This window comes from Lepus europaeus, chromosome 9 (assembly GCF_033115175.1).
Source record: "Lepus europaeus isolate LE1 chromosome 9, mLepTim1.pri, whole genome shotgun sequence".
Lineage (NCBI taxonomy): Eukaryota > Metazoa > Chordata > Mammalia > Lagomorpha > Leporidae > Lepus > Lepus europaeus.
This window is the reverse complement of record NC_084835.1, coordinates 104,433,080-104,460,759: the sequence shown is the minus strand read 5'-3', so window position 1 is coordinate 104,460,759 and position 27,680 is coordinate 104,433,080. Positions and strand designations below refer to the sequence as shown.

At 38.7% G+C, this 27,680-nt stretch overlaps 1 protein-coding gene across 1 annotated transcript in view; it reads right to left on the bottom strand.

Annotated features, from left to right (window-relative positions):
• The window catches only part of WDR7 (WD repeat domain 7), a 376,393-nt gene that overhangs the window by 301,412 nt on the left and 47,301 nt on the right, over positions 1-27,680 (bottom strand). The window contains exons 10-12 of the mRNA XM_062201720.1: positions 26,078-26,216; positions 25,600-25,848; positions 24,700-24,920 (exon numbers count right to left, since the gene is read on the bottom strand). Coding sequence (XP_062057704.1) covers positions 24,700-24,920; positions 25,600-25,848; positions 26,078-26,216 — 609 coding nt within the window. The remainder of the gene's footprint in view (positions 1-24,699; positions 24,921-25,599; positions 25,849-26,077; positions 26,217-27,680) is intronic.

The following is a 27,680-nucleotide window of genomic DNA, read 5'->3' as shown; positions in this document are numbered from 1 at the left end:
TGATCCAATTAATGAATTTTTTTAAAAAATGTTTTTAAGAAAATAACAGAAAAAAGGAAGCAGCCATTTGACCTAGTGGTTAACACCCTACATCTACATTGGAGTACTTGGGTTCAAGTCCCGGCTCTTGCTCAGTTCCAGTTTCCTGATGTTGTAGAACTTGGGAGGCAGTGATGATGGCTCAAGTAATTAAATTCCTCCCTCCTACATGGGAGACCTGCATTGCATTCCCATCTCCCAGCGTCTACCCTTAACCCAGTCCCAGCTATTGCAGACATATGGGGAGTGAACCAGCAAACAGGAGTTCTCTCTATTAATCTCTATCATTCTCTCCCTGTCTCTCAAATAAATCAATAAAAAGATCTAATCCTTAATTAAAGTCTCACACCTAACTGGCCTCGTAGCTAATTCCCAAGGCCAAAGTCATTTCAGTAAAGTTCACACTCTAGTCACTTCCCTTTTGAAAAGCAGTGGGAATGAAGCATAAGCCAATGTGAAATTTTGTCAATACTTTTTACTATGTTAGATGTCCCTAAAATTATGATTTATTGTAGATCTCAACATCTGAGGTTATACAAAGCTACTGATAACCACTTAACTATGCACAGTCTCTCCTCTTCCAGAAGTCTCCTTACTGGACATAATTTACAGTCTAGCAGAGACAGGCGTAGAGGCATCAAGCAAACTAAGCAAAAACAAAGAGGATTTCCCAGTCCTATAAGGAGTTTGACCTTTGGCATTATCAGCCTCTCAAGAGAAGCTTCACAGTCAGAACTTTCACCATTCTTACGGATACACAGGGGGAGAATTTCAAAGATTCAAAGAAATGCAATTCATCTTCATAAGAAGATGTAAAAGCTCTGTTACTATTATTCTTATATACTAAAAATAAAGCACATATGAAATAAACGTTAATAGCATAAGACCTACTTTAGAAAGCAGAATATAGCCTGAAGGTAAAACAAGATCTATAACTCCAGAAGTTCTAGCTTTTCATTTCCACATGATACTTTCTCATATATATATATATGTGTGTGTGTGTGTGTGTATTCATCTAAATATATTTTGAATTAAAAAAGGATTTTATTTCTCTTTCACCAGTGCAATAATGACGAAAACTGGCCAGTGATATGTTCCACTCACAAAAAAAGTTTGGTTCAAAATTATAAATTACAGACCTTCTCTGTAAATGATAACGAGTATCTAAAGAGTTAACTTTAGCTTTGCTGTAATAAGACACACTCAAGAAATAGCCAAAATAATCAAGAATGAAAACAAAAAGAATCAATATTGCTAAGCCCAAGAAAGCTATAGTTATTAAAGGTACTTAACTCTCATACAAAAAAGATAGCTCTCTTCTTTTTAAATATGGATTAAAATAAATCTAATTTTTCTTCTTTCAAGAAAATGCTAGTCCAAATTGCAATAGAATAACTGGCCTAGAGTGGAAATAAACCAGTGCCATAAACCTCATTAATTTTTACTCTACTAATTAATTCTGCTGATGGTTACCTTTGCAGTATATGTGAAAACAAACTAATGGTATAAACAAAGCCAATGTCTCTAGCCTATTTAAATGTAAGGGGAAAAAAGATCACTTAAGCACCACTCTGGTATTAATTTTAATTCAAACAATGAACAGAGTAATAATAAACAATTTTCAGCTATCTGTTAAATGAAAGCACTTAAAAGATTTACTAAAGTACAAATAAATTTCTCTTATCTGTTCTCAAAATTATTAAAAAAGCATTTTTAAAACATTTGCAATTCATATTTCTTCCTGACTTAGATTCAGGTTCCCCACAAATAAGTTAAATTAGCACAAATCCTTTCTTAACAGAGATTTGAGTTACTATTTCACAAAAATAACAATTTTTCTGTGATTTGATTAATTCCATTCTACTTCATTTCTTTTCCATCTCAACCTGGGAAAGTCACCTAAACACAATTAACACGACAAACATTATAACAAAATAAAGTATTAAAATATTTTAACAGTGTAATTAATAAAACTGAAAAAAAAAAGTGAACCTTGTATCTTTTTTTAAAAGATTTATTTATTTACTTGAAAGGCAGAGATGGAGATAGAGAGATCTTCCATCCTCTGGTTCATTCCCCAAATGGCCACAAAGGCCAGGGCTGGGCCAGGCTGAAGCCAGGAGCGTGGAGCTTCTGGATCTCCCACGTGGGAGAGGGGCCTAAGGACGTTGCTAGCCCAGGTTTATTAGCAGGGAGCTGGATTGGAAATGGAGCAGCAGGGACTGGAACTGGTGCTCATATGGTAGGCCAACACTGTAAGCAGTGGCTTAACATTCTATACTATAACACCCGCTCTGAATCTCGTATCTTTAAGCTTATTTGAAAATGATCATACCAAACTTTTCTGATCACATACTTACTCATTTAAAATTTTGGAATATATAATATATTAATAAATTATATAAATATCTTTCAATGCCCGTATTTCATGTACATTGTAAAATACACACAAGGACACATACTCACATTTTACAACTATTATTTGAGCTTAAATAAACACATTTAAGATGAAATGAAACATTTTCTCAAGAGTCTCACTAAACGTAATAACTTCATGTTAAATCAGCCAACCCTCAAGGGATGATATAAATCCTTAGGAAAGTTCATTGTCAATGACGGCAGATGTGAATGTGTATATTATATAATGGTGCCACTTTTGACCACTCTTCTGCCAGGTCGACCAAATGATCATTGTTTGAAACTTAAAATGAATAGTTATTTATGTTTCATTAGAAATAGCTTCCATATTTTCTTTCCCCCTTTCATGACTAGAACTATACAACATAATCTGAAAATTATTAAGAACTTAGTAATAAATAAATAAAATATTTTTATAATTTAATATTATAACTATTAACTTACTTAGCAGTAAGTTCTTAATAATTATAATATTAAATTATAAAATTAATAAGAAAATTAGTAAGAACTATACAACAAAGTCTGAAAATCCCCTAAGCAAACACATTAACCAGGAAACACACTGGGTGACCGCAGCACTGGCACCCTCCTTGTGGCACGCCAGCTCTTGCCCCAGGAGATGCGTGCCTGTCTGACATGGGAAATAATGAGGGCACCAGCGTCCCCTCCGTCCCACACCCTGTCTAGCTAATGTTCATAAAGCTCTGTTTCTTAAGACTAAAAATACACAAAAGCGCTAACATTCTCTTCCCAGTTCCCACTTATCTATCTCACATACTCTATTCCAACAATCATCATTAACTAACTGACCAAAGGAGTAAAAATATAATTTGCATTTCAAAATTTTTATTAGTATGGGGCAGAACTTGAGCAACATGAAATGAGTTTCCTACCAACTCGGCTAATAGTTTATAGGTGAAAATTATTCAAATTTATGTTCCAAACACTGCATTAATTCTGCCCTAGAAGCATTATGCACTCATGACATCAAATACTAATTAAAAGTAAAAGCTAACAATAGGCAACAGTATATTGTATTTTTTAAAGTAAAAACTCCATTTACATTTGATGAAAAATTGAGGAGAAAGATACTGAACCAAAACAACTACCAAAGCTAATTATTTATCTTTTAGTCAATTATTAATTTTAAAAGAACTCTAATCCTAAACCAAAGAGAGCACTAACAGAATTTGCCGGTAAACAACCCTCACAGGACATTAGTGCTGAACTGCAGAATGCCACAAGCTATCACGGATCTGATAGAGTCAGACTATACCACCCAGGTCATCCAGTCTGACCTTCCGCATTTCACAAGACTTCATTTTAAACCATTCCCAGAAACCTCTTATGGAACCTGTTTCTAGGCATCTGCCACTAATTACAGAAACCAGAGACAGCTAGTTTAGCCCATCCGCCCAATCTCTGGGGAGATGATCCCACTTCCCAACAGTTCCCACGGAAAATGATATTTTTTATTTTCTGCTTTGGCTAATTTGTTTTCTAAAATAATTACTTTTTTCCTTCATATCATCTCAGGAGCCATCTCTTATATGCCTAGCACAATTCTTCTCTGTCTGCATGTGAACATGCTGTTATTGTCTCTGCTTTTCCATATGCCCATCGTTTGACAAGCTATAATGACCAGCTTCTTTCACCCATAAATCAATCCCACTGTTCTCTTAATCACTAGTTCTTGTACTTCCCAGAACTCTGTCTATGGAACATAAATGCATCATGAAGATGCATCATTTATCACTTTTAAATATCCTACCTGAAGGGGAAGAAGAGCCTATGAAATTCATTTGATTTTATTTCCATACCTGCACAAAACTAAAACAAGTTTCAGAAACCCTTCTTAAAAAGAAAAAAAAAAAAAGGCTGTAACTTTAACAACTATTTTAAAAAATAAGATCAAGATATTCAACCAAAACACTGATTAACCAATCAACTGGGTAATTATATCCTAGACGAAAAGTAAGTCTTTCAGGGACTAGTTTTAACATCTTCCTGTACCCACTTGATAGAAAGACAACAAAAATGAAATAAGTCATCTTCAACCACATCCTTATGAATAAAACAGCAAATAAATATGAAGAATTTAATACAAGTTTTAAAAGATACTATCTACCAGAGAAAAAAGATTTGTCTAAGAAGTGACATTGTGATAAATTGTTAGTTTAGGGAAGAACAAGTCATTCTTACCCTTACCTCATCTCACAAACATAAATTTCAGATAAAGTATTTTTATGTTTGTTTTTAACCAAGCTATTGTTTTTAATTGTTTTATCAAGTTTCTTGGGGTGGAGAATAAGATCTCACACTTCAAAAATATGAAAGAAGTTCACAGAAAAATGTGAACTGGATTACATGAAAAACAAAAATGTCTGTAGTGTTAAAAATTCAAAAGGAAGTAAAAAATCAGAAGAAAATTCCAACAACAGCACAGGCAGAGAGACTTAACATATTAGTTAAAAGCTAATATAAACACTATTATCCTCAAGAGAGAAAAAGAAAATAAGAGCAGAGGACAAGAAATTCGAAGGAACTCCAAAGTGTTTGTGGAGGCTGGTGTTGTGGCATAGTGGGTTTAGCAACCTCCTGTGACGCCAGCATTCCATACGGGCACTGGTTCGAGTTCCAAGTGTTCCATTTCTGATCCAGCTCCCTGCTAATGTACCTGGGAGAGCAGTGGAAGATGGCCCAAGTGTTTGGGCCCATGCCACACACGTAGGAGACTCCGACGAAGCTCCTGGCTCCTGGCTTTGGCCCAGCCCAGCCCTGGCTGCAGGGGCTATTGGCAAGTGAACCAGCAAATGGAAGATCTATCTGTTTCTCCCTTTCTCTGACTTTCAAATAAATGAATAATTTTTTTAAAAAAGCCTTAAAATTGTTAATAAACAATTACATGAAAACTTGGAGGTTCTAATATGCAAAAATTGATGGAATCTATTCAAAAGAAATAATCCTAAATAAACTTCTTACACACAAAGATTTTCAATATTGTGTTATTTACAATAATGGAAAGTGGAAATAATTAAATATCCAAGGTAGGAAAACTGATAAATACATATGGCATTTTCACACAAGGTGATGTTGTAAACTCATTGAAAACCATTTTCATGAATAAGTATAATAACTTAGGAAAATGTCACAATATTTAAATGAAGATATACGCATAGACCATTGAATTTATAGCATAATAACAAGTATATAATAAATGGACTTCAAAAGGTTACAAAAATTGCAAGTATATCAAAATATATTAATTATGGTCCTCTTATATGTAGGCTAACAGTTAACCTTTTACTGTCTTAGTAACTTCTATTTTAATGGTAAGTATACATTTAATAAAATTTGAATTAAAACAATATATTTTAAAGAGCAAGTAATGTGTTACCCAAGTAAATAAAAAGAGGACTAAAACTGAAAAAATGCAAATCAAATAATCAGATATGAAAAACTAAAAGGTAAATTATAAGATAATTAAGCAACACACAATTCTGCAAAGGAAATTAGAAATTTAAGAAATCAAAAGTATGGCAATTGTATTTCATTCTACAAAGTAAAAGATAATTTAAATATAAAGATAAAATTAGATTATTGAATATTTAAGCATACCTCAAAGTCATATTTACTCTTGTAAATCAATAATGAAAAGTGCCAAAAATTGGAGAAATGTAATTGTTTTCAGACTCTCTATTAAGCCTGCTAGGAGACAGTCTATGCATGACGTATAGATGGTGGGTAAGTTCAGGCCCTCAAGCCAGATGCTGAGGGTCAAATTCCAGCTCTGCCACTTGCTAACTGTGGGACAGGTGATGTAACTTCTCCAAGCCTCATTACTCTGTATAACTGCTTAGCAGCAATAACTGCTCCTCACGGAACATATCATGAATACAAAATATGACAGTAGTTAATATCACTCCCACTACTAGTAGTACTATTATTATTATGTCAGTACATGTGATAGATTTGACCTTTTAAAATGTAACTGTAGGGGCTGGTGCTGTGGCGTAATGGGTAAAGCCGCCACCTGCAGTGCCGGCATCCCATATGAGTGCCATTCCAGTCCCTACAGCTCCACTTCCAATCCAGCTCTCTGCTATGGCCTGGGAAAATAGTAGAAAATGGCCCAAGCCCTTGGGTCCCTGCACCTACATGGGAGACCCAGAGGAGGCTCCTGGCTCCTGGCTTTGAATCAGTATAGCTCCAGCCAACTGGAGAATGACCCAGTTGATGGAGGATCCCTCGCTCGCTTGCTCACGCTCTCTCTCTCTCTCTCTCTCTCTCTCTGCCTCTCCTTCTCTCTCCTTGTAACTCTGACTTTCAAATAAATAAATAAATCTTCAGGGAAAAAAAAAAAAACCTATGCATCAACAAAAGTATGCAATACAACAACTCAAAAGCTACCCTCCACTGTTTCCTGAATATTCCTTTGAACCTTTTTTGTAATGTGCTTAGTATTTTTCACTTCTGCCTTTAAAACATTAAAATATTTTCTTTAATTTCACTTATATATTTATGATTTTAAGAGAACAATGCATTCAAATATGCAGACCCTAAATACATTCTAAGGTTTTTAAGCAACTCTCAAAAGTGCTGCCATTTCCATGCTCTACACACCAGTCAGCTGCCTCCAGTTACCTGCCTAGCCCCACAAACGTTGGTCTGAACAGGGGGCTAATGCCCTCTCAAATAATGGCTTCAGTTATCACAGTGCCTGAGCTATGACTGCAGCTGGCTGTCCAGTGGGCCTGCCCTTCTACTTTACATGACTCCTCCACCCAGAACTTGAAGGGCACCATACATATGACCAAGTAATTTTTAATCACACCTATGTCCTTATGAGAAAGAAACACTGCAACCCACATAAAACTATAGAAAATCTTTTCTTTATGGAAACAGGTTAAGACACTGCCCCACTGTTATAACTGGAGATACAGGAAGGATCTGATTATTTCTTTCTTAGAGGTAAGTGAACGGAACATACATGCTGAAAGCACCTCTTTGTTTAGAAAGGATGTTGATATCAAAGAATATAGAGAAACACAACCTTCAGTGTCCACATTAGGAAGGAAAGTTAAGCAAATCTATAATTTATGCCCTACAAAAAACAATAAATGGGGTCAAACTTCTTCCTTGATTATCTAAGATCATGCTAGCAAAAGTGTTAAAAGAGTAACAGTTTGCAAACTACCCAGAGTGTCCAGGAGAAATGACCCAGTTGGGCCTGTCAGAGAGTTGAAAATCCCTCATTTCTCTATTCTACGCCCAACTTGTTCTTTCATTTCTCTATTCTCTTCAAGGTAGGAAACTAATTCTATTATAAAGGATCTGTAGGACGCACAATTTAATCTTTAGACCTTATAAAAGAGACGTCTAACATTTTTCTGTAATAGCATAGCCAAAATAAGAACTTAAATAATAATCTCATAGCTAGATTCACTTCGCCATCAGCAAAGTATACAGTAAGTAGAAAAAACCTCCCTTTCAGACCAAAGGGAAAGAAAGTTTTTAAGTGAGAATATAATTTTCCTCATGGGCATTGTCTACCTTAGAAAAACTACTACAGAACATGCCTGTGACTATAGACTTGTAGTTCAGGCCACCGAAGATTAGAGATGGGACACGGGCACTCCCTTGACTTGCATCCTCTGGTCTGCTTTAACACAAACCAGGAGGAAAAGAAAGCTAGGCATCAGAAGCAATGGGTGGCAGGCCTATTAATGGCTGATCTGTACAGTGATCTGCCCTCAAGGAGACCCAACAGGCCAGTCCACTGTAGTGGCTTTCAATGTGGTAAGCCTGGGCTTCAGCAGAAGTCAGCTTGTGAAGAGCCCTGGCAGCTCTGCCAAGAGTTGGATCACTGGAAATGGACCTGCCCTGGAGTCGAAGGATGCCCAGGTCAGAGCCACAGATCTTAGTGGCTCGAAGCTGAAAAGCCCTTCACTCAGCCCAACTTCCAAAGTGACCACTGCAGCTGAGGGGATGGTCGAGTAGGGTCAGCAACATTGCAGGCAGAACTGTAAATTTCTTGTTAGAGATGCCCCCTGCCTTTACCTGGCCAGCTCTCCTCCCAGGCCAGCCAAGTAATGAAAGTCAACAGAGTGCCTTCCCCTAGGAGGTTCACCCCATGTGAAGAGATAGATAGGTCTGGGCCTCTGAATTTACAAGGCCTAAAGCCCAACAGATTATTATCAAGCCCCTTCTATCAGGTTCTATTTGCCTCTCAATCAGAAAAATTACTTGTAGCTTAGACAGCACCTTTCTTAGCTCCTCTAATAATGACTCTGTCCTTTGTTCTAGGCCCTGTCTAGCGTACTTGGGCCTCATTCCTTTGTAATCATAACCTCTACTCTACCACCAATGGCTCTACTCCCAACCTGTGTGTACTGATGGTCCTCTTCCCCACTTAATGCTGTATAATTGTTCAGACCTGGTAAATGCCACTCTTAGGATCCTTGGTTACTATCCTCACTCTGTCTTTTATGATCTTGTCTAAATATGATCAGAGTCAGTAAACTTGGAAGGCTTCCATAGCCTTGGCAACTCATGACGACAGCCTAGGATGGTTACTGGCGCCATAAACTAGAGTGTCAATTTGTTGGGTCAACAACAGGAGCCACTGTGCACTTGCTCCTCATGTGGGATCTCTGTCCTTAATGTGCTGTCCATTGTGATTTGATGCTATAACTAGTACTCCAACAGTATGTTTCACTTTGTGTTTCTATGTGGGTGCAAACTGTTGAAATCTTTATACTAAATTGATCTTCTGTATATAAAGAGATTTGAAAATGAATCTTGATGCAAATGGAAGGGGAGAGGGAGCAGGAGAGGGGAGGGTTGCGGGTGGGAGGGAAGTTATGGGAGGGGGAAGCCATTGTAATCCATAAGCTGTACACTGGAAATTTATATTCATTAAATAAAAGTTAAAAAAAAAAAAAAAAGAAAATCCCTATTTCCAAGCAACAAGCAGGGGGACATAATACTTTGGGCTATAATTTTCAAGGAATTGGGAAAAACTAAGACCCATTTACCCAGTTGATCGCTCTTGGTATCTTGAAACATTTCTATCTAATGCAACAGAAAGATGCAAAGTCAGACTGTCAGAGAAAGGAAACACATCTCTAATTTGGAAAGGAAACCACTTGGCCATCATTGGGAACTAAAGACATGAAAAGTAGTTCCAGCATAGGAAACAGTATGTCTGTAATGAAGTCAGTCCACAACTGGAAATGAAGAAACATACTGCTGGGATTCAGGACTTTATCATCCAAATGAAAATACATATAACCGAAAACAGATGCAATACAAGGCACCCCTGCAAAAATGGCACCGCCAAGTGGCACAGAGCATGCGGGCCGCAGCCTGCAGCCCGCTCATGGCCTAGGTACCCACCGCACCCTACTCGCCTCTGCCCTGATGACTGCGGGTGGGCGCCCTACGGATGCTGTGTATGGGACTCGCCCTGCTCTCAGTGCGTAAATTCAGAGAAACATGAATGGATAACAACAGAAAATGGTGTTGGAGTAGTGGGGATCAGCAATTTTGCACAGGAAGGTTTGGGAGATGTTGTTTATTGTAGTCTGCCTTAAGTTGGGACAAAATTGAAAAAAACAAGATGAATTTGGTGCTATGGAAAGTGTGAAAGCTGCTAGTGAACTCTATTCTCCTCTACCAAGAGCGTAAATGAAATAAACGAAGACCTTGCAGAAAACCCAGGACTTGTCACAAATCTTGTTATAAAGATGGTTGGCTGATCAAGATGACACTGAGTAACCCTTCAGAACTAGATCAACTAATGAGTGAAGAAGCCTATGAGAAATACATAAAATCTATTGAGGAATGAAAGTGGAACCCTTACATGAACTAGTATGGAATAACTTAATCCAGCACAGTTTCATCTTAAATTAGTGGTGGACAGGACTTAAAGTAGCAACTTTTAGCAATATTGATGGGAAGAAATACTACTTACAACTCTGCTACTGGAAGAAAATATCCTCTAACTTTGTAATGACTGCAGATGAACACAATACATATCTTCTTCACAGTATCTTATGATTTTTATACTAGGCTCTAGGCACTAGCATTCAGAATACATGAAGTTATCTATAGTAAAAACCAGTTATACAAATAATGTGATTCAAATAATGTAACTTGCTTATACCCATCCCTGGATTGGGGTCAACATATGTAATGCTCTTTCCATTGGAAGTAACTGGAAATGCACAACAGTTTTTGTTAGTTGTACAGTACCAGAGAAAGAATAATACTATCTTAATTTGGCAATATACTGCATTTGCTGTTGCTGCTTTATACAGTGAAGCAGCAGCTCTACAAGAAAATAAGAAACATAATAAATTTTCAACTTCCTCATTAAAAAAAAAGAAGTAATAACAACAATGATGATTTAATGAGCTCCCTTGGTAAGCCAGGCCAGACTTCTAAACTGTACACTAAGACTTCACAGAAAGTGTTGCTAGAGCTCAAAGATGTGAAATAACTTACTAGAGTAGCCACAAGAGGAAGACACCAACCCAGGTCTGTTTGGTTCTCACAGCCCAGTTCTAACTGCCCCGGCGAACCAGAACCCACTACTTAAGACTCCACATACCTACAGTAGAATGACTTCTCCAACTAGTTTTGAAAATCCTCAAGGGCCGAGGAAAACTCATGATAATGACTTCAAAACAAAGAATCATGTGGAAACAGACTGAGTTTTAGTATTTACATGTTTCTTTTCTAACCATGTATCATCCCATTTTCATTTCACTTTACTAACTTGTTAAATCTCGTTTTAGACAAACAGCTTGAATATATCTCAGTACACTTTTATATTATCTTAGCATTTTTCCTCCAAAAATTCTGCCAAAGTAGGGTAAAATAAAGTGCCCTGATGTTCACATACAATTAGCTTGCAGCACCTTACCCCACCATTACTCTGATAGCTTGGTCATTACTTCCAAACCATGTGTGACAAATACCTGCCAGCATTTGCCTAAACCTTCTCCACCTGTCACAGACAGATCTGTTAGGTTCTAGTCAGGAAAACTCCAGACGCCTCCACACAACACACATAATACTAAATTCATCTGCACACAGAGGTTGTTCTTATACCATGAATGATTTTATAAATACCCACAAAACTAATATATCCAAATACCATAGATACTGATTGCCTTTCTTGAAAGTCTTCCCAAACCACCTAAAGCTGACCTCCTAAACGCCCTTCCAAGTATTCCCTATGGGCCTTGAACCCACTCCCTTTATAAGATTTATCATCCTGTGCGGTAATTGCCTGTTTGCTAAGTCTGGCTAAATTCTATCAAACAGGGACTCTATCTCATCCAGTCTATCTCTGGTCATAGAGAGTCCCTAGACTATAACAAGCACTCAGATATTTGCTAAATGAATGTCTAATCATAAAATATGTTGCCTGAGAGGTAGTAATCTTGAAAGGTCAATTTTTTTCTAACAATTTCTGCCATTTTGAAATAAATTTTAGCTGCTTTTGATATTGTCTTATAATGAAGTAACTCAAGGAACACGTCTTTGCTTTGCACCAGATATTCTTTTGAGTCTAAAATAAAATATCAGTCAACTACTTCTTTTGCAAGGTTTGGCACCAAATCACTTCTTATATTACTACAAAAAAGCTCCATACCCAATGTAATCTTCTTTACTATCAAGGATACTACTTAAGATCTAGAGGAACCCATCCAAAATAGACAAAAAAGGATTCAGTCTTGCTCAACACGGGTGAAAGGACCTCTCCCTGACAGTTCAGTGGCTTAGCAGTGATATTTTCAATGTCCTACACAAGAGCAGGTTATTAAATCTGAACATATACATAACATACACAAGAGGAAAAAATTCATTATCTTGAATACCATGATACATTACAGTATTAAAAAACATCTGGAAGATATAACTTATGAAGAATAGAAACCAGTCAGAAAGCTCAACCAATATTTTACTGGTATATTAATATACCTGTGTTTTCTAAATGAGAATGAGAGCTATATTCACACATGCTTTATGTATTTCTATGCATAAGCCTATATAAATAGCAAGGCTTAAAAGATTATAAATAGGGAGACAGTGCCGTGGCTCACTTGGCTCACTCCACCTGCAGTGCCGGCATCCCATATGGGCACCGGGTTCTAGTCCCGGTTGCTCCTCTTCCAGTCCTGCTCTCTGCTGTGGCCCAGGAAGGCAGTGGAGGATGGCCCAAGTGCTTGGGCGCCTGCACCTGCGTGGGAGACCAGGAGAAGCACCTGGCTTCTGGCTTGGGATCAGCACAGCGCCAGCCGTGGCGGCCATTTGAAGGGTGAACCAACGGAAGGAAGACCTTTCTCTCTCCCTCGCTCTCTCTCTCTCACTGTCTAACTCTATCTGTCAAATTAAAAAAAAAAAAAAAAAAAAAAAGATTATAAACAGGACAAGCACTATGGCCCCACTGTGGCCTGGAAGGTTAAGCCTCTGCATGCATGGTCGGCATCCCATAAGGGTACCAGCTTGAGTTTGGTTGTTCGGCTTCTGATCTTGCTCCCTGCTAATGCACCTGGGAAAGCAACGGAAGTACTTGGGCTCCTGCACCCACGTGGGACACTCAGAAGAAGCTCCTGGCTCCTAGTTTTGGCCTGGCCCAGCCCCTGCTGTTGCAGCCACTGAGGGATCAAGCAGCAGATGGAAAATTGATCTTTCTCTCTTTCTCTACCTCTGGCTCTCCTTCTCTGTAACTCTGACTTTAAAATAAATTAAAAAAAAATTTTTAAAAAAAGGATGATGGAAAATTGTGGCAGAATGTGGCTATACAAACCTATCCTTAATCTTTTGAAGGGCAATACCGATTCAAAAGACCTAAAAATTAATGTGAAACATTCTAAATGTTCCATAAAATTGAATATAAAATATCATTAAAAATGATGTTGTAGAAATATATTCAGAGAGGTAGAAAGATGATGAGATTTTCCTTAGAAAATTTCTGTATTTTCTATTACATGGTATTAATTCCTAAAAAATTAATTTCAAAAAATAGCAATATATATAATATATGAAAATAGTCTCAAAATATGAGTATTAACTGTTAAGGGAAACAAGAATATTATGGAACATCAAGTGATTATATTTTAGAAAAATGTTAGTTCTGCGATCCAACATAGGAAGCGAGATACACAGCAGACTCATAGAGTGGCACATGTCCTAAACAGCACTCTGGCCTCAGAATCAGCTCTTAAGGCATTTGGATCTGGCTGAAGAGCCCATGAGAGTATTTTAGGCATGGAAAGCCAAGATACTCTGTCAAAAAAAAAAAAAAAAAAAACTAAATGAAAGATCTCTGTGAGTGAGATCCCAGCGGAAAGAACAGGCCATCCTCCCTTTCTCTGAAGGGAGGAGAGAACTTCCACTTTGAATATGACCTTATCTAAATAAGATCAGAGTTGGCAAACTCAAGAGGCCTTGGCAACTCATGACAAGAGCCTAGGGTGATTACTGACACCATAAATAAGAGTGCCAATTGTTAAATCAACAACAGGAATCACTGTGCACTTACTCCCCATGTAGGATCTCTGTCCTTAATGTGTTGTATTATGTGAAGTAACAGTATAACTAGTACTCAAACAGTACTTTATACTTTGTGTTTCTGTGTGGGCACAAGCTGTTGAAATCTTTACTTAGTATATACTAAATTGATCTTCTGTATATAAAGATAATTTAAAATGAATCTTGATGTGAATGGGATGGGAGAGGGAGCAGGAGATGGGATGGTTGTGGGTGGAAGGGAGGTTATGGGGGGAAAAAGCCACTACAATCCAAAAGCTGTACTTTGGAAATTTATATTTATTAAATGAAAGTTAATAAAAATAAAAGGAAAAGTGTTAGTTCTGATTCTTGCTTTTGCTTAATTTGTACTAACAAGGCCCGCACTATGGTGTAGTAGGTTAAGCATCCACCTGCAGCACAGGCATCCTATCTGGGTGCCAGTTAGAGTACCAGCTGCCACTCTTCAGATCCAGCTCCCTGCAGATGGCCTGGGAAAGCAGTAGATGATGGCCCAACAGCGTGGGCACCTGTATCCATGTGAGAGACCCTGAAGAAGCTTCTGGCTCCTGGCTTCAGATCAGCCCAGCTACAGCCACTGTAGCCATTTGAGGAGTGAACCAGAGGATGGAAGACCTCTCTCTCTGTCTCTCCTTCTCTGTCTGTAATTCTGCCTCTCAAGCAAATACATCAATAAATCTATAAAATAAAAAATTGTACTAATAAAGTTTACTCTGCCTTCAGAGACCATGTCATAATCATTGACATTCCTTCTAAAATGTCATATTGCATTTGCAATATTTGCAATAAAATTTTATTAATTGCAAATTAAAATTTGAAATAAAATGTAAAATTTAATAAAATTAAATTTTAAAAATCCAGAATCAAGGCGTCACCGCTGTGGCACAGTGAGAGTTAACCAGTGATGGAAGACTTCTCTCGTTCTCTCTCTCTCTCTTTCTGCCTCTGTCTCTCTGTAACTCTGACTTTCAAATAAATAAATACATCTTTAAAAAAAAAAATCCAGATTCAAAACTAAGATGGGAGATAGTTCTGGTACAAGCTTTGGGCACTTCTTTAGAACAAAAGTAAAATATTGTTTTAGCCCTAATTTGCTAACTGCTCATACTTGCTGTGCACATTAGATAAAGTAGTATACATACAGTCATCTGGACTATTCATGTTATCTGTTTCTAAGAGCTAGGTATCTAATACCATCAGATGAATGCATAAACACTAAAGTTTAGGTTAGATACCTCATATGACTGTTTTTACAAATCCATGCTGCCCCCTTCTGGATATTTTTGGAGATTAAATGACCACAAGCTTAGTAAGATGTAATAAATGAAATGTAGTAAGTTTTTAGCTTATTAAAGAAGTCAGCCCACTAGCTCATAGTCCGAAAATATTGTTACTAATCTTTTAAAAACAGTGTCCAAGAATTCCATTATAAATAGCTTTTAACAATAGAAAAATAGCTGTGATAATGTAATTGTTAATGTGAATGAGAAGGAAATAAATGCTAAACACATATTTCCTAAATGAAAGTAAAACAACAGCTGGGATTAAGATGGTGGCACAGGAGAAGACAGTTTTTAAAAAGTGGAAACAGTGCAGACTCGGAAGAGTGAGGGAGGAAACTACGCAAATTAAAGGGACGTAGTGGACTCATGTGGAGGTGGACGCCCACAATTCAGGACCCAAGCAGCCGAGAGCCTCCACACCAGCGTTGGAGAATGAGGTGAGACCAGACTGCAGCAGCCCAAGCCATTGGTGAAAAAGCTGCAGGAAGAGCCTAGAGGGAATCCAACTTGGAGCCCTGTGGGGGATAATGTACCTGCCAAATTAGAGAAGAAAACACAGTGGGGAGGGGGCACATTTTCTCTCCCCAATCACTCTGCAAAGACATCCTGTAAAAAGCTGATAGAGAAGAGGCACCATTTTCGACATGCTTAACAGCTGCACCAGATCACGCCCACGCCCAGCATCCAGCCAAGCAGGGCCTCCTGAGTCTAACGGGGGGGTGGGGGGGGCACACAGGGAGCTGGGTGCTCGTGACTGTTTGGGAGCCTTGTGTGCCAGGACAGTGAAAACCCTGAGGCTGAGTGGGAGAATTGAGGGTGTGGCTGGTACTTTGGGCAGTCAATGTGGGAGGCTTCACACGCACAGGGCTCTGTGGTGACCTGGTAAGGGACACTGCTGGGGAAAATCTGAGCTTACAATGAGGACTGCACAGATCCTTTGTGAAGTCCTTGTGGCAGAGCAAACAAATAATATACCCACTGGGGCTAGCACCCAAGCACTATCCTTTGAGGACAGAAGCTCAGCTGAGTCTACACCAACAGACAAGAACAACCCTCCCCTCTAATAAAAAAAAAAAAAAAAAAAAAAAAAGAGGAGACTTACACCAAACCAGGTGTGTCACCTCAGACATGTCATTCACCCTGGAGAACTAAACAGAGCTCCCTGGTCACACCCACCACAGGACTCTAGGTATTCATCGAAAGCAGACACTCCACTAATCTGAAGAGGCATAGTACAAAGATAAAAGCCACCACAGTGAAAAACCAAAGAAACCAAGAATTATCTCCACAAATGCCAAAAAACAAACACACCAATAGAAGAAGCAAGAATAAGAAAGACAACATGATGCCCCCAAAAGAACACCACACTTCGAAACTAGATTGTGAAGATGATGAGATTGAAGAAATGCCAAAAAAGGAATTCAAAAAATTGATCAAAGGATTATTTAGAAGTAATCAGAAGCAAATGCATGAACTACCGAAATCTGTACATGAATGAAAGAAAATTTCTCCCACGAAATTGCTATCTTAAAGGGAAATCAAAATGAAATCTTAGAAATGAAGAATCCAAGCCGGCGCCGTGGCTTAACAGGCTAATCCTCCGCCTTGAGGTGCCGGCACACCGGGTTCTAGTCCCGGTCGGGGCGCCGGATTCTATCCCGGTTGCCCCTCTTCCAGGCCAGCTCTCTGCTGTGGCCAGGGAAGGCAGTGGAGGATGGCCCAAGTGCTTGGGCCCTGCACCCGCATGGGAAACCAGGAGAAGCACCTGGCTCCTGCCTTCGGATCAGCGTGACGTGCCGGCCATAGTGATCATTTGGGGGGTGAATCAATGGAAGGAAGACCTCTCTCTCTTTCTCTCTCTCTTACTGTCTAACTCTGCAAGTCATAAAAAAAAAAAGAAAGAAAAGAAATCAAACGGATATAAATTGGGAAGGAGGAACTCAAACTATCCCTATTTCCAGATGACAAGATAACACACATAGGGGATCAAAAAGCTCCACCAAGAGACTATTGGAACTCAGAAGAGTTTGGTAAAGTAGCAGGATATTAAAACAATACACAAAAATCAACAGCCTTTGTATACACAAATAATGTCATGGCTGAAAAAGAACTTTTTTTTTTTTTTTGACAGGCAGAGTGGATAGTGAGAGAGACAGACAGAGAGAAAGGTCTTCCTTTTTGCCGTTGGTTCACCCTCCAATGGCCGCTGCGGCCGGCGCATCTCGCTGATCTGAAGCCAGGAGCCAGGTGCTTCTCCTGGTCTCCCATGCAGGTGCAGAGCCCAAGGACTTGGGCCATCCTCCACTGCCTTCCTGGGCCATAGCAGAGAGCTGGCCTGGAAGAGGGGCAACCGGGATAGAATCCGGCACCCCAACTGGGACTAGAACCCGGTGTGCTGGCGCCGCAAGGCAGAGGATTAGCCTGTTAAGCCACGGCGCCGGCCGGAGAAAGAACTTCTAAGATCAATCTTATTCACAATAGCTACAAAAAAAATCAAGTATCTTGGAATAAATTATAAATAAATAAAATTAATATATTATATAAACAAATTATAAGTGAATAAATTAAATAAATAAATACATAAATTCTAAATAAATAAATAAAGAGAATTACAAATACTAAAGAAAGCAATAGAAGAAGATACAAAAAAATGGAAAAATCTTCATGTTCATGGATTGGAAGAATCAATATTAAAATGTCCATTCTTCCAAAAGCAATTTACAGATTTAATGCAATATCAATCAAAATACCAAAGACATTCTTCTCAGATTTAGGAAAAAAATGATGCTGAATTTCATATGAAAACACAGGAGACCTCGAATAACTAAAGCAATCTTATAAACAAAAACAAAGCCAGAGGCATCACAATACCAGATTTTAAGACATACTATAAGGCAGTTATAATCAAAACAGCCTGGTACTGGTACAAAAACAGATGGATAGACCATTAGAACAGAATGGAGATGCCAGAAATCAGTACAAGAATCTACAACTAACTTCAATCTAAAACCAATCCCTGAAGCAAGGACAGTCTCTTCAACAAACGGTGCTGGGAAAACTGGATTTCTACATGCAGAAATATGAAGCAAGACCCCTACCTTACACCTTACACAAAAAAAATCCATTCAAAATGGATTAAAGATCTAAATCTATGACCTGATACCATCAAATTATTAGAGAGCACTGGGGAAACCCTGCAAGACACTGGCACAGGCAAAGAGTTCCTTGAAAAGTCCCCAAAGGCACTGACAATCGAAGCCAAAATTAACAAGTGGCATTACATCTAATTGAGAAGTTTCTGTACTGCAAAAGATACAGGAAAGTGAAGAGGCAACCAACAGAATGGGAGAAATTTGCAAACTGTGCTATTGATAAAGGATTAATAACCAGAACATACAAAGAGATCAAGATTCTCCACCACAACACACCAAACAACCAGTTAAGAGAAGGGCAAAGCACTTATATAGACATTTTGCAAAAGAGGAAATCCAAATGACTAACGGTCATATGAAAAAATGTTTAGGATCACTAGCTGTCAGGGAAATGCAAATCAAAACCACAATGAGGTTCCACCTCACTCCTGTTAAAACAGCTTTCATACAGAAATCAACAAACAACAAATGCTGGCGAGGATGTGGGGAAAAGGTAATCCACTGTTAGTGGGAATGTAAATTGATAAAACCACTATGGAAGACAGTTTGGAGATACCTCAGAAATCTGAGTATAGCCCTATCATATGACCCAGCCATCCCACTCCTATGAATTTACCTAAGGTAAATGAAATCAGCAATTATTACAGAAATTATCTGTACCCTCATTTTTATTGCAGCTCAATTCACAATAGCCCAGATTGGAATTAACTCAAATGCTTAACAATTGAAGACTGGATAAAGAAATTATGGTATACATACACCATAGAATACAACACGGAGTAAAAAAAAAAAAAAAAAAGGAAATCCTGTCATTTGTAACAAAATGAATGAAACTGGAAAACACCATACTTAGTGAAATAAGCCAGTCCCAAAAGGACAAATTCAATACATTCTCCCTGATCTGTGATAACTAACAGAGCACCTAAAAGAAATTCTATAGAAGTGTAACAGACACTTTGAGAAGCAATGACTTGAATAACCCTTGTCTCAACTGTCAAGGAACAGTTTTCTTCTTCATACTATTTATTGAACTCTTTACTTAACATAGAGTTAATCATATGTATATAAAGTCAATTGAAATTGATCTCAGTAAAAAATAAGAATGGGAATAAGAGAGGGAGGAGGAAGTTTGTAACTGTAGAGCTGTATAGTTCGGCATACTTTCCTACGGACTTACTTCTTTTTTTTTTTTTTTGACAGGCAGAGTGGATAGTGAGAGAGAGAGAGAGAGAGAAAGGTCTTCCTTTTTGCCGTTGGTTCACCCTCCAATGGCCGCTGCGGCCAGCACGTCACGCTGATCCGAAGCCAGGAGCCAGGTACTTCTCCTGGTCTCCCATGCGGGTACAGGGCCCAAGCACTTAGGCCATCCTCCACTGCCTTCCCGGGCCAACTTGGGCCATCCTCCACTGCCTTCCCGGGCCATAGCAGAGAGCTTGCCTGGAAGAGGGGCAACCAGAATAGAATCCGGTGCCCCAACCGGGACTAGAACCCGGTGTGCCGGCGCCACAAGGTGGAGGATTAGCCTGTTGAGCCACGGCGCCGGCCTCGGACTTACTTCTAAGGGTACACGTTTCCTCTGTGAATACTGATGTTGAAACCTAATTTAATAATAATATAAAGATTTCATTTTAAATTTGAATACTATTAAAACTGCGTGTGAACTATCACATTGGAATTGCAATATAAGGCCAATAATAATGTAAATCCAAAACCACTCATTCACAAACAATAAACACAACTTGGAACGATAAATAAAAATGGCATAGGATTTAATATTACATTTATGTTATATAATGCATATATTGGTCAAATAAACAGTTTAATTTCCAATAAATATTTCATTTTTGTTTTCTTCCTCATATATATGTATGTGTGTGTGTGTGTGTATTATTTTATCAAGAAATCAAAGTGCTGGCCAGCAACGCCGGCATCCCATATTGGCACAAGTTCATGTCACAGCTGCTCCATTTCTGATCCAGCTCCCTGCTAATGGCCTAGGAAAAGCAGCCGAAGCTGGCTCAAGTGTCTGGGCCCCTGTCACCCATGAGGGAGACCTTGAAGAAGTTCCTGGATCCTGGCTTTGGCCTAGCCCAGCTCTGATCATTGCAGCCATTTGAGGGTGAACCAGTGGACAGAAGATCATTGTCTCTCCTTCTCTCTCTGTAACTCTGATTTTCAAATAAATAAATAAATCTTTAAAAAAATAAATAGGGGCCAGTGTTGTGGGTGCAGTGAGCTAAGCCTCTGCTTGCAGCACTGGCATCTCATATGGATACCAGTTCGAGTCCTTGCTGCTCTTCTTCTGATCCAGTTCTCTGCTACAGCCTGAGATTAGCAGAAGATGGCCCAAGTGCTTAGGTCCTCGCACCTGTGCAGGAGACCCTGAATAAACTCAGATTGGTCCAGCTCCAGCCATGGCGGCCATTTGTAGGTGGAATTTCTTTATCTCTGTCGCTCCTTCTCTTTGTAAATCTCTCAAATAATAAAAATGTTTAAAAAAAAAAAGTTGAGGAAGAGAGTCACTATAATAGAAACTATAAAATTTTTTTAAATAAATAAATAAAAACATATTGCTTGGTATGCCCACATCCTATACTGGAGTACCTGGTTGAACGCCCAGCTCCTCCACTTGCTATCTAGCTTTCTGCTAACATACACCAAGGGAGGTAGCAGGTGATGGCCCAAACATTTAGGTTCCTGACACCTACACAGGAGACACAGATTGAGTTCTAGGTTCCTGGCTTCGATCTGATCCAGCCTCAGTTGTGAGCATGTAGGGCGTGAACCAGCAGAGGGAAGCGCTCTCTCTCTCTTGCTCTGTTTTTTCTTTCTGTCTTTCAAATAAAATGAGAATTAAACATATATATAAGTGATATGTATATATCACTTATTCTTTAAAACCAAAGAAATCAAACTACTGAAAAGAAATAAAAATCAAAAGATTGCCCCCCTTCTACATTTTATAATCTTAGGGGACAGAATGGGCAGGTAACATAATAGAGATCTCAAAAGCACAAATTCCAGCACTCCATATAAAAATCAACATAGTTAGTCAATTCTCAAGGTTATTTATTTCTCTCTACTTATGATATGACCCTTCCCTCAAACACTAAAGCATACTGTTAATAGCTCTCCTTTGCTAGTTATAGTCTGCCTTGTAGAAAACTTACTGAAATACTTGCCAGATCCTCTTTCCAAAACGTAAGCTTATACACCTTAGAACATATTACTGGGCAGAGAATAAGTACTGTTCCCCAAAACCTTCAGAATTATTCTTAACAAGCCTTTGATACTACACAATCCTGAATTGTACCAACATTTTATATCTCGAACTGGCACTCTGATAAGAGTGGTCATTGTCACAAGCAGCAGCTTAACCCACTACACCATGAAACCAGCCCCTGTTTAATTCTTATAAAAACAAAAAGTTAGCAAAATAAATGGCTGTTCTAAATTGGCATCAAATATCAACTAAATAATGAAGCTGACCATTGAAAAATTGATATTTGACCACATATGCATTCATAGATGAAAATTCCCATGTTCCATTTTGGAGCATAAACACTATAAAACAAAGTTTAGGGGAAGGGTTGTAACAGTACTGTATCTTATGAGTGTAATACAACGATATCTAATTCACTAAAATATGACACATAACTGGTTAAATAAACACAAACTAATATTTCATGATGATTAAGAAAAGAGACTAACAAGAAGAAAAGAAAAAGAAAGAATAAAAAAGATAAAAGAGAACAATTAAGGACCCAAATTTTTAAGTCTGGCAGGAAAAATAATGAGAGACACTGGTACTAGGACTTTTTACAGAGCCACCAATACAAATCAAATAGTCTATCACATCTCTGTTAAACATAGGAGTGGGAATAAGAGAGGGAGGAGATATATAGGTTGGCATAAACTCACTCGGAAATTGCCTCCGATGGTGGAACTAGAAATGTGCCAGGGGATTTCAACTCAATCTTACCAAGGAGGCAGGTACCAATGCCAGCACACTTGGTAAAGTGATAAGTATAAATACACAACCGATCAAAACGATAGGGTATGTGTCGAAGAGATTTCACAAATAAGACCAGTGTAAGCAAATAATGAAGGATAGAATTAAAAGGGAGAGAATGATCCTGCGGGGGAAGCAGGACACACAGCAGACTCATAGAATGGCAAATGCCCAAAACAGCACTCCTGCCTCAGAATCAACCCTTGGGACATTCGGATCTGGCTAAAAGGTCCATGAGAGTCTCACAGGCATGGAAAGCCATGACATGGTGGCAAATAACAATCTAAATGAAAGACCCTGGTGAACAAGACCCCAGCAGAAGGAACAGGCCATCAAGGAGAGAGGTGCCTTTCTCTGAAGGGAGGAAGGAACCTCCACTGTGACATGGCCTTGACTAAACAAGTTCAGAGTCAGTGAACTCAAGGGGCTTCCATAGCCTAGGCAGCTCATAGCAAGAGTCTCGGGTGATTGCTGACGTCATAAATAAGAGTGCCAATTGTTAAATCAACAATGGGAGTCACTGGGTACATGCTCCCCACGTAGGATCTCTGTCCTTAATGTGTTATATTTACTATGAAGCGTAAAAACACTACTAGTCGAACAGTACCCTATACCTTGTGTGGTTGTGTGAGTGCAACCTGTTGAAACCCTTGCTTAGTATATACTAATTTGATCTTCAGTATATGAAGGTAATTGAAAATGAAACTAGGCCGGCGCCGTGGCTCAACAGGCTAATCCTCCGCCTTGCGGCACTGGCACACCGGGTTCTAGTCCCGGTCGGGGCGCCAGATTCTGTGCCGGTTGCCCCTCTTCCAGGCCAGCTCTCTGCTATGGCCAGGGAGTGCAGTGGAGGATGGCCCAAGTGCTTGGGTCCTGCACCCCATGGGAGACCAGGAGAAGCACCTGGCTCCTGCCATCAGATCAGCGTGGTGCGCCGGCCGCAGCGCGCCAGCCGCGGCGGCCATTGGAGGGTGAACCAACGGCAAAAGGAAGACATTTCTCTCTGTCTCTCTCTCACTATCCACTCTGCCTGTTTAAAAAAAAAAAAAAAGAAAGAAAGAAAATGAAACTCGATAAAGGGCAGGGAGGGAGAGGGGGAGGGAGAGGGGAGGGCCATGGGAGGGAGAGAGGTTGGGGGGGGAAGCCACAACAATACAAAAATTGCACTTTGTAAATTCACATTTATGAAATAAAAAAAAAATAGTCTATCACAGGCAGAATATGGTAATAAAATATAATGGGGGCCAGTGCTATGGTGTAGAGGGCTAAGCCACCACCTGCAGTGTTGGCATCCCATATGGGCTCCGGTTCGAGTCCTGGCTGCTCCACTTCCGATCCAGCTCTCTGCTATGGCCTGGGAAAGCAGTGGAAGATGGCCTAAGTCCTTGGGCCCCTACACCTGCATGGGAGACCCAGAAGAAGTTCCTGGCTCCTGACTTAAGATTGGCACAGCTCCAGCCATTGTGGCCATCTGGGGAGAGAACCAGCGGATAGAAGACCTCTCTCTTTCTCTCTCTGCCTCTCTGCAACTCTGCCTTTCAAATAAAATAAATAAATCTTAAATATAAATAATATATTGTATATATTATTTTATGTATATATATACATATATATATATGTGTGTGTGTGTGTGCATATATATATATATATATATATATATATATATATATAAAATAAAGAGTAAGAAGGTATATAGAAAGGCCGAAGATAATTCCTTGGGTTTTGAAGTAACTCTTGTACTCTTGTAAATACTACATCAGATACACCAGTAAGATCATTTTGAATTGCAGTAACCTCAGAACTGGTGACATGATAAGCATGAAATATGTAGCAAGAAGACAAGTGTGCATGTGCACACACACAGGAGTGTTAGAGAATCATGATTTCACTATCCTTTCGCTCAGATGGACCTGAAAATAATGAGGCTGTACAATGTCTTCAGGAATATTTAAATCATTTCTAAAGATTGAAACTTCATTTAATAAACATATTCTAAATGGTCACTATGTTAGGAGCTATTAATGGAAAAAGGACTGTATTAGTCTTCTATATAAATGATCATGACTTTGTCTTAATATTATGTCTATTATTTTAGTTCTAAAATTGAAAGGGTTTTGTTACTTCTTGTGTCACAATTTCCCTAAGTTACTTTAGATTCCACTTAGATGCTTGATTGTGACATAGCTCGACCACACTGAAATAATCTTTAACATGATATGAACCAACTTACACTACAGTTTTCAGGCGGAACTAGAAGTTGAGTAATCTCGCCTCCATGAACACAGAAGATATGTTTCATTTCTCCAGAAAATATGTCCCAAATTATGACGGAAAAATCCACACCTCCAGATATCAGGTATCTTTGGTCATACCGAGCTGAGACCTGATGAGGATATAGCAAACATGTGACTTTGTTCCGATGACCCCGGAGTGTTCTGTGAGGTGGCCAACCTGTGAATGAGTTTTGGATTTAAAATGGGAAAATTAAAGTCTTACAAAGTTTCAACAAATAAAAGTAAACATGACTTGCCAGAAAGCTACAAAATATATCATAGGAAAAAGCTTCCAAATTTATCTTCTAAAATTGCTTTGTCCAATATTCTATCGAAGACTAATGGAGCACCTGAAATGGGGTGCTCAGGATTGGTATGTGGTATAAATGAAAAATAGTCAAGAAGTTGGAATGAAAATAATTTTCCACATTAGGTTGTATAAATATATTACTATGATTAATTTCACTGGTTTGGCTTTAGTTTTTAACATAGCTATTAGAAAATTACATATATGATTTGTATCATATTTCTGTTGGACAACACTGTCCTAGAAGATTATCCATGTACTGGCAATATATTTAGTCATCCATTGAAATAATAATATTATTATTTCAAACTATTAATGTATGCCCAAGAGATAAAATTGGATACTTTTCTATCTACAGTCATTATATAGTATTTATTCCAATAATGTAGGCACTGAATATTTTATTAGCTGCACATTAAACTCCACCAACTAAATGGCACACTATCAACTATACTGATTCATTATATTTGTTAGAAACAGAGTACAGATATTTCATTATCATTATTTATAGGGTTCTTAAAACACTGTAGACATCTGTAGACTGGTATACCTCTTCTGAGCATGTGTTCCCCTTGCAACAGCTGTACTATGGCAGTCTGTGTGGCAGGTACAATAATTATGCTTCCATCTTCACGGCCACAAACAAGCCGCCCGTGTGCTGGTATGTACACACTTGCAGTCACTTTCAGAGGTTCATTACTATTGGGAACCACACTCAGCTGATCTATAATTCCAGCAGGACAAGGACTCAGCTTATCAAATGCCTCTTGCAAACTAACAGAAGTTGTCATCTCCAGCTCTGTAGAGGTTTTGTTTTGTATAAAAGAAAAACATTTTTGGATGTTAAAGTAAAATTGAAAACATTACAATAATGTTGGTAAATTCAGCAATGTACTAAAAATATAACTGTCATCAAATATAATCCCCGGAAAAAAATGATGTATGTACATTTTGAATTTGTTATCCAGTGGTTAGTATTCAAGATGTTAAATTTTAAAAACTAGGAAGTCACTGCACATGACTATTACCTTCTTCACCTTGTTTATCAGCTATGTCTGAGATGTTCCAGATATTTAATCTTCCAGAGGAATCGCCTTGAATTAACAGTTTATGGACGTATTCCCGGCACCCATAGAAGAACCGAGTAACAGGAGGACAAATAAGCAACTGCCAAAAAATTATTTGAAAATACCTTCAGCTATGTTTGTAATCAAAAGATTTCACCCATCAATATTTCTTTGAATAAAGATGTTAGATACTGACATCCAAGTATTCAAGCTAAAAAAGCATTTATGGTATGATTATTTAACAATGTTTTAATGTAATTTTGTAGCATTAATATATACATAAACCAATATTCTCACCTATTATAACAAACATCTAAAGCATTGAAAACTGTATTTATAGTCTTTCTCTATGATTAGTACTTACATGCGTTCTCTCTGCTTCATTAAACATGGTTTCTAGCCACAACACTGCAATTTATTTGATTGTTGTTTTGCCCACTCCTGGGAGGTCATTTAGAAGCAGGGACAGGTATGCGGCCTAACGGTTAAAAAGCAGTGCGGACACCAGTGCCCCACACTGGAGTACGTGGGTATGATTACAAGCTCCACTTCCTAATTCCACTTTCCTGCTAAGGAGGACACGGGATGCAGTGGTGATGGCTTACTTGGGTTCCTGATACCTGTGCGGGAGGCCTAGATTCAGTTCCCAGCCCCTGGCTTCTCCAGGCCTGCCCCCAGCCATTATGGGCATTTAGAGAGTGAACTAGAAGATGAAAACTAAATTTCTCTCTCTTCCCATCCCTTCTCAAATAATTAAATAAAAATTGAAAAAAAAAAAAAAAGCAGCAAAATAGAACAACCAAGATTATACAACTAGAAGACCTTTTTGGTTAATTAACTTAGTTTTCTACTAATAACATAATATTTCACTTGGTCACATTTAGAAAATCAATTTTAACCTAACTTGGTATGTCAGTTATAAGCTAATAGAAACAAAAACTATCCAGTAGGGTTTTGTATATACTTTTATTTTTGAAATAAATTATTTTTAGCTTACAATCTCATGCCTTCAGTGAGATAACTTATTTGAAAATACTAAACAGGATGGACACTTAAAATTAAAAATCAGAGTATTAATTCACAAGTACTGAAATACTGAAGCATGGACTCCTAGTTAGAAAAGCAGGAATAAACAGATTTCAATTTTGACAGTTTTTGCCGGCGCCACGGCTCAATAGGCTAATCCTCCGCCTCCACAGGCACACCGGGTTCTAGTCCCAGTTGGGGCACCGGATTCTGTCCTGGTTGCCCCTCTTCCAGGCCAGCTCTCTGCTATGGCCCCAGAGTGCAGTGGAGGATGGCCCAAGTGCTTGGGCCCTGCACCCCATGGGAGACCAGGAGAAGCACCTGGCTCCTGCCTTTGGATCAGCATAGTGCGCCAGCCGCGGCAGTCATTGGAGGGTGAACCAATGGCAAAGGAAGACCTTTCTCTCTGTCTCTCTCTCTCACTGTCCACTCTGCCTGTCAAAAAAAAAATTTTTTTTGACAATTATAATTAACAAATCCCTGTATTTGGTATCAGTTGTTGTATAAAAAACACTAGGCTATGGAAAGTACATATATT